Here is a 7,604-nt window from a genome sequence, read left to right as displayed (position 1 = left end):
GATCATATCAATTGTCATGCTTATTTGACGTATTTAGTTACCAATTTCAAGATAAAACTTATAATTTTTCAATACCCCTTATTATTTGTAAGTAAACATAAGAAAAAGAAAATTAAAAAGTAAAATGATTCTTATACATATACTTTAGTAAACGCGTTGAACTCAAGACCCAAATAATTAAAATTTATGTAATCAAGTACCATAAAATCACATCAATTAAGGGAAACGAAACTGAAAGCTTGAAGCTCTTTTTATTATAACTTTTGCTCTTTTGTATAAAGAATTTTACAACTGAAGGGTATTTGAATTTTACATGGAACAAACCAGCCACCTCTCTTGAAGCCGAAGAAAGAAACCATGTTAATTATTAGGGATGTGCTATCCACACACCTTATTTTACTTCTCATACACCCTTGATAATTTATGTCCATTGATCTTCTTCAATTCATTCAATCCGACGGCCGAAAATTAAAAAAAATGTGTGAGAAGTAAAATGGGGTGTGTGGATATCATACCCCTAATTATTATCGTTTTACTCCGTCGTTTTCACTTTTTAACTCTCCCTCCAGCCTTGCATTTCCAAAGCAACTCCTCTCATCCAACCAACTGATTATATCTGCAAAAACAACCTCAATGTTTTCTGGTGTTTCTCCATAGAGCAGTCCATGCCACATATCCGGGTACATCTTCAACGTCTTGTCATGGCTGGAGGCTACGTCATGGAGCTGTTTGCTGACGGATTTATCGGTAACCTTATCGTCTTCGCCATGGAGAATTATAAACGGCAAGGTGACCTAATCAAAGTAGACAAGAACAAAAAACAAATTATTATACGTGACGCAAGGTAATGTAACAGTAATGCCAAAGAGATTACGTTTTGGTACCGTACCTCGTCGAGTCTCTGTTCAAGGTCCGAACTGACCCTCAAAAGTTCGTAGCCGGTTTGGAGACGAGGCCGGCCTTTGTAGCAGTAAGGGTTTTCTCTAACCTGTGATTAGGTTAAAATTATTAGCAATGGCCTGCATTTTAACTTGGATGATATATATAGTATAAATACAGAATTATATATGTACCTGTTTTCTTATTTCAGGCATTTTGAAAGCGACATCGATAATATCATTTGTTGGGATTATTTTCCAGGTCGGGATGAACTTACAGAGCTTTGTCAAAGCACTGATCACTAATGGAGATGGTTTTATATCATCTGCAATCTGTAAATAAAATGGTTTTATATAAAACAAAACCACAAAACGTGTTAGTTTAGCTTTTCATGATTTGGAGTTGAATGTAAAGTCCACTAACTAAACTTTAAAAAAAAAAAATTTTTAAAAGTCTACTAACTAAATTATATTATTTGTTTCAAAATAATGGGATTTCGAAAGTGAAAGACCACCCACACATTTTTGTATGGATGAAGATAAAAGAGAATAATCGGTCATTTTAGTTCCGGTCCTTACTCAATTTAATTGTTAGACTAAAATCTTGTTTGTTTAAATATTTTGATCGAGGTCTTTAACATCATTTAAGAGATTTAATTCATGCATTTAATGTCCCACAAATTATGAAATTTAAACAAATTCCAATAATAGTTTAAAATATAATAAATACATAAAAATAAATATTAGAGTAATATTGTTCTTCACAAAATTATAGCAAGAAAATAATGTACCCATATAATTATTTACATATTTAAAAAAAATAACTACTGATATATTTTAAAACATAAAATAAAAACATATAATTAGCATGGGCACATTTAGCAAAATTAAAAATGGGTACAAATACAAATAAAACTTTAAAAAATACGGGCACAAAAAGACATTAATATATGGGGTACAAATTAAAACTGAAAAGCAAATTGATACAAATTAAAAAAAGGGTTGCAAATTAAAATGGGTACAAACAAAAAAATAAAAATATATGATTAAAAAATTAGCCATAAATATAAATATACCAAATGTAACATTTCTAACACTAAATGAATATATTTAGAAATAAAAAATATTTTATTTTTGAAATATTAATGACGTTTATTAATACCTAAGGACCTTGATAAAGTTTTGAAAATGAATAAGGTTTTAATCAATGAAGTAGCAAAAAGAGGGATAAAAACCTAATTTCTCCTAGAATAATACATATTTTTCCAGTTCATGACAGTGTAGTTTTTATAAATTTTTCTAAAGGAAAAACGTCATATTTGCATATAGTTTTCTTTTTGAGTAGTTCTAAATAAACCCAAAGGGCAAAAGCAGTTTGGAGAGGTGTGTGGATTTGGAAATTTGAGACGAGGTGGAAGCTCTTACTAGGATGCATGGTTATTCGGATAACAAGGTTAGAAAGATTTAATCTGAAAGTGTTTTTTCTTTTTCACTTTGTCTCTTTGTAACTAAAAACCAAAATGCTTTCATTGAAGGTTGTTTATTTTTATTTTTGTCCAAGACGGTTGTTTACTTTAATAAAAGAATAACGTCACAATGAAAATACGTCAAAAATTCAAAAACCATACATATCAAACGCTAACTTAGAAATAATCCTAGGAGGAAAGTTGCTATCATTGAAAGTTGGTTGTAGGGTCATCACATCAGTTGGTTAAAATTGTGTTTTTTAATTAAAAAATATTCAAAAGAAATGTCAAATTCAACAATGTCACCCGATGAAAAGGAAAGCTAATCTAGATTGATAATGTCACCTATTAATTTGTGCGGAGAGATTCAAAGTATGTGTTGTTAGGTTATTAAAAACACAGATTTAGCAGAAATTATGGCAAGGAATACAAATTTTACGGAAAGGGATGAGCATTTTTCATCTAATCAGTGATCCGGACCATTGAAATTTGATTCAACGACTACAAACATGGAAGCCCTTTATAAATTATAATAATTATGACTATTGGATCAAATTTTAATAATTCAGATCACGAATTTAGTGAATTAAGTGGAAGAGGGTCCGGACAGGATGCCTTTCCAATTTTTACTATCACCACAGAGATTTGGTCAACAAATTAATTTCAAAATAATAAATAAAACTAAAAAAACAAGGTGGAATCTTTATGCTGGGGTCCAAAATCAATTTTGCATATGAATAAAATATCAAAAAAACCCCCACCAGATGTAGGTGGCTGAAAAAACTCCAATGAGTTCCATAAAAAACAAAAAAAGACTCCAATGAGAGAAGTCCAAAAAGAATGTGGAAGCAAATACCTTACACATGGGTGCAACCAAAACCGCACCATCCCAAAACTCTGGCTTTTTCCTGTGCACCAGCAGAGCCACAGCTCCTCCCATTGACTCCCCCATTAGATACCTCATCTTTCCCTTGTTCTCTTTGCTCTCTGAATTCATCAACAAATTATAACCGAGGACAAAAATACTGGCACTAACGAGAATGGAAATTCTCTGTAAAGGACATCTCATGTGCAGGTAAGAACGGTAGATTGAAGAGATTGAAAGGGTGCGAAAATCTAACCACATATGTTTGTGAAGTGGTTGGTACAGTCATCCACCACATCATCAAAGCTCTTCACGTAACCTTGTAGGCCTGCTGATTTTCCATGGCCTTCATAGTCTATTCCATATATGGCGAAGCCTGCTTTGGCTAGCCTCATTGCAGTGCCTGGTCAAAGTGGACAATTTTGAAAACCTGTTAATTTCAGGGGTACATATATAATATAAATGATTTCTTTTGGGTATTTTAATTAGAATTATAATTTGATCGGGAAGAAAAGTTTGACACTGACTGTTCATGGTGATGCTGCATTCCATGGCGTACCCATGGCAGATGAAGATTAGGGCTTTGGGTTTGGTGTTCTTCGGGAGCCATCTGCATGTGAAAAGCTTCATGCCTCTAGGATTTAAGATGTACTCCTGCAAATTTATAAAAATTAATTAGAATTAAACACACAGAAAAATATTTCTCAAAAAAGATCACAACCCAATACAGAACTAGGTCTAACCTCTTCATATTTGACAAAATCCATGTCAGAGGCCTGCAGAAAACCAAACAACTATAAGAAAACCAATACATAAACAAAGATGAACGATGAGAGAGAGAGAGAGAGAGAGAGAGAGAGAGAGAGAGAGAGAGAGAGAGAGAGAGAGAAACCAACCATGATGCGTAGAGTGCTTGATATCAGGAAGAAGCCGAGGTTTTTCTGGAAGACTGCTAATCGTATGATCAGTGAGAGAGAAATACGCAAAACTCTGATGGAATTTAACAAATTAGGATTTAGAGTGGAGAGTACAGGGGAGTCGATATTGTATATATAGAAACCAATGTATACATGTGATGCATATATATAGGCCTGCCTTGGAGTGATAAATGTGGTCAACTTGGACTCCCACATATATTTGGACTTTTGATAAGGTTGAGATAAAAATTATGAAGTGGAAAATAGAAGAAGAATAATGGACGTGACTGAAATAGCTCAAGAAAATAAATAAATAAATAACCGAAACAACATTAGCGAATTAACAAAAGCTTGTTGCTATTTACACACACAAAATTAACTACTATTTTAGGTGAAACTCGCAAATAAATTTATGTCAATAAATATGTTAATTTTGTGTATTTAAATATTCTTTTTTAAACAAATTAACAATGAACTGATTTAACTTGCCAAACGCATCATAGTTGTAAAACTCATATTCGAACTTTTAAGTAACTTTCAAGAACCTCACATATATATATTATATAGATCCAACCCAATTGGAACAAGACTTTAACTTCTTTTCTTAAACAACGGATCTGCATCTTTTGAAACTTAAGCCAATTGGTAATATAATATTAAAGGCTTCTAATAAACTAGTTGTACACACAAAGAATGTGAGACGTATTTTATTTAGGGTTGTTAGTCTTTCATATAATGTATTTATATATATCATTATTAGAGGAAAATTATCTCTCATTAAACATCAAATATCATTAATTGTGTACGCCCAAAAAATAACTAACTGTTGTAAATAGTATAATAATGTATGCCCACATGCATACAGTAGACATATCATATGCTCAATAGTGTTTTTGTTTGTTTCCATGGTGATGCTCTATAAATAGAGCTTTACGAATGTTCAACTAAGCAGAGAGAAAAAGGAAGAGAAAATATCTAATAGCAATAATATACATTACTTCCTCTGCAACAGCTTGTGTTGGTATAATAATCTGCAACTGCTTCGTTCCTGTCCCGAGTAAAGGTTATCTCTCTATAACTTTTACATTTTTATAACATGTTATCAGCACGAGTCTCTAAGTATAACCATGTCTCATTTACATTCACTAAACAAAAAGGGGAAATCATTCTCTCATTTCTCTTCGCCGAACAAAAAAAAAAATGTTTCCTCTAAGGTTTTTCCTGTTCATCTTCTTCCTCTGCCTCAACTGCGCGGTATATCCTCGCGACGAACTATTTGCTCCATGCCTGCTCGTAGTTCTCCAACTAGCGGTTACATACATCTTTGATTACTTGTTTGGTTTGGATATTGATTACTAACCCAGTATTTATTTATATTGATCCAAGATGGTGCGGTACAATCGCCCATCTTGAACTGCAAATTTCATCCTACTACGATCCAAGATGGTGCGGTATCATCGCCTATCTTGGACTGCAGATCTACTCTTACTGCAAATTTCAGGTGGAGCGGTATAATCGCCCACCTTGCTCTCCAAATTTAAATGTACCTGCTGATTAATTTTACTGCAAATTTCAGGTGGAGCGGTATAATCGCCCACCTTGCTCTCCAAATTTAAATTTACCTGTTGTTTAATTCCATTGCAATTAAAGGTGGTGCGGTATAATCGCCCTCCATGCTCTGCGTATTTAAATTTTCTTACTACTTGAGTGGGGCAGACTAATCACCCATTCCATGTTACATTCTTTCAATGAGAATGGTGCGGTACAATCGCCCTTCTCATTCATCCTGAAAAACTCGAGCCAGAAGTTTCGAGTGCTTATCATTTTGGCCTGAAGATTAAAATGAAAAATTTGTAAGAACCAGAAGTTCTAACATCACATTCCTCTAGGAATACATATTACTGCAAGTTCTTACACATCTCGTTTTCTTTCAGAAAAGAAAATGGCGAACTTGGCTAAGCTTGAATATGCTGCCCTGGACATTACCGGGAAGAATTACCTTACCTGGGTACTTGATACCAAGATCCATCTGGAAGCAGGGAATCTTGGAAATACTATCAGGGAAGAAAGCAGCTCATCTTCTCAAGATCGGGCGAAGGCTATGATCTTTATTCGCCGCCATATTGACGAGGCACTAAAGAGTGAGTACTTAACGGTTGAAGATCCGTTAGCTCTCTGGGAGGCCTTGCGAAGCAGATACAATCACCAGACAACGGTGATTCTTCCAAAAGCTCGCTATGAGTGGTCTCACTTGAGAATTCAGGATTTCAAATCAGTGGCGGAGTACAATTCTGCGTTGTTCAGGATTACCTCTCAGATGAAGCTCTGTGGGGATACCATTACTGATGAAATGTTGCTGGAAAAGACTTACAGCACATTTCATGCCAATAACGTGCTCCTGCAGCAGCAATATAGAGCACGAGGCTACACTGAATACAACCAGCTGATATCTGTGCTCCTGGTAGCCGAACAGAACAATGAGCTTCTGATGAAAAACCATAATTCCCGACCTACTAAATCTGCACCATTCCCAGAAGTGAATGCTGCCTCCCTCAAAGTGAACGCCACATCCTCTGGAGGTGATTATCATAAACGAGGACGTGGCCACAAACGAGGTCGATGGAATAGGAAAGGCAAGAACCATGGTGGTCAGTTTCACAACCAGGATCAGAGGCATAATTCTGGCCCAAGTTTCAAAAATGTGAATCGTCACAAAGGCAAAGCTAACATGACCAATGCTCCCAGGAACTCTGAAGGAGCCTGCCATAGGTGTGGTGGCAATGGGCATTGGGCGCGAACTTGTCGTACCCCAAAACATCTAGTAGAGTTGTATCAAGCCTCCCTCAAGGAGAAGGGTGTCGAGACCAATTTTCTCGACCAGGCTAAACCAATGGATATATCTGATCCAGTGTTTGATTTATCAGGGCAATTTGACGCAACTCACCTAGATATTTCAGACTTCATTATGGAAAGGGGGAATGAAGTATATCGGTCCGACTAAATCGTTTATGTTTGATGTACTTTTATTATGCTGAACTTGTTGTCTAAAACTAGTGTTTCAGATTCAATAAAAATGGCATGTAAATTTTCCTGTTATAAATTGTTTGTTAACTGTGATTCCATTTACTCAGAAAGCATGGATAAAAACTGTGGTTATTCTCAGAACATGAGAAATGGTGGAGATATTTGTCTTGCAGACAGTGCAACCACACATACAATACTTCGTGATCGAAAGTATTTCTCAAGCTTAATGTTTACAAAAGTAGGGGTAACAACAATATCAGGACCTTCAGGTATAATTGAAGGCTTAGGGAAAGCCCAGATTATGTTACCAGATGGAACAATATTGTCCATACAAAATGCATTGTATGCTACTCGATCTACTCGAAATTTGTTGAGTTTCAAAGACATACGTCTAAATGGATACCACATTGAAACGAAAAGTGCAAAAAATGTGGAGTATCTATGCATTACCTCC

General features: G+C 35.0%; 1 protein-coding gene across 1 annotated transcript; it reads right to left on the bottom strand.

Moving 5' to 3' along the window:
- Window positions 1-216: 216 nt before the first annotated feature.
- On the bottom strand, window positions 217-4,357 carry LOC126622941 (caffeoylshikimate esterase-like). The gene is made up of 8 exons (XM_050291613.1): window positions 4,106-4,357; window positions 3,953-3,985; window positions 3,737-3,863; window positions 3,466-3,612; window positions 3,201-3,331; window positions 1,074-1,211; window positions 890-988; window positions 217-794 (listed from the first exon to the last, which is right to left on the bottom strand). Exons 1-8 carry the CDS (start codon window positions 4,340-4,342, stop codon window positions 525-527), a joined length of 1,182 nt encoding a protein of 393 aa, XP_050147570.1. The 5' UTR covers window positions 4,343-4,357; the 3' UTR covers window positions 217-524.
- Between the last annotated feature and the right edge of the window lie 3,247 nt (window positions 4,358-7,604).

The sequence above is a fragment of the Malus sylvestris genome, chromosome 1, assembly GCF_916048215.2.
Source record: "Malus sylvestris chromosome 1, drMalSylv7.2, whole genome shotgun sequence".
In the NCBI taxonomy this organism is placed as follows: domain Eukaryota; kingdom Viridiplantae; phylum Streptophyta; class Magnoliopsida; order Rosales; family Rosaceae; genus Malus; species Malus sylvestris.
This window is presented reverse-complemented; position numbering and strand designations above follow the sequence as displayed.

Bases quoted from the DNA above. Each gene is read 5' to 3' on its own strand.
- LOC126622941 (XM_050291613.1), bottom strand. From the start codon at position 4,342: ATGTGGGAGTCCAAGTTGACCACATTTATCACTCCAAGGCAGGCCTAT. The intron at 3,332-3,465 runs GTTAGATTTTCG...TGATGAATTCAG, and splicing joins CCACTTCACAAACATATGTG to AGAGCAAAGAGAACAAGGGA. The intron at 989-1,073 runs GTACATATATAA...ACCTAATCACAG, and splicing joins TGCCTGAAATAAGAAAACAG to GTTAGAGAAAACCCTTACTG.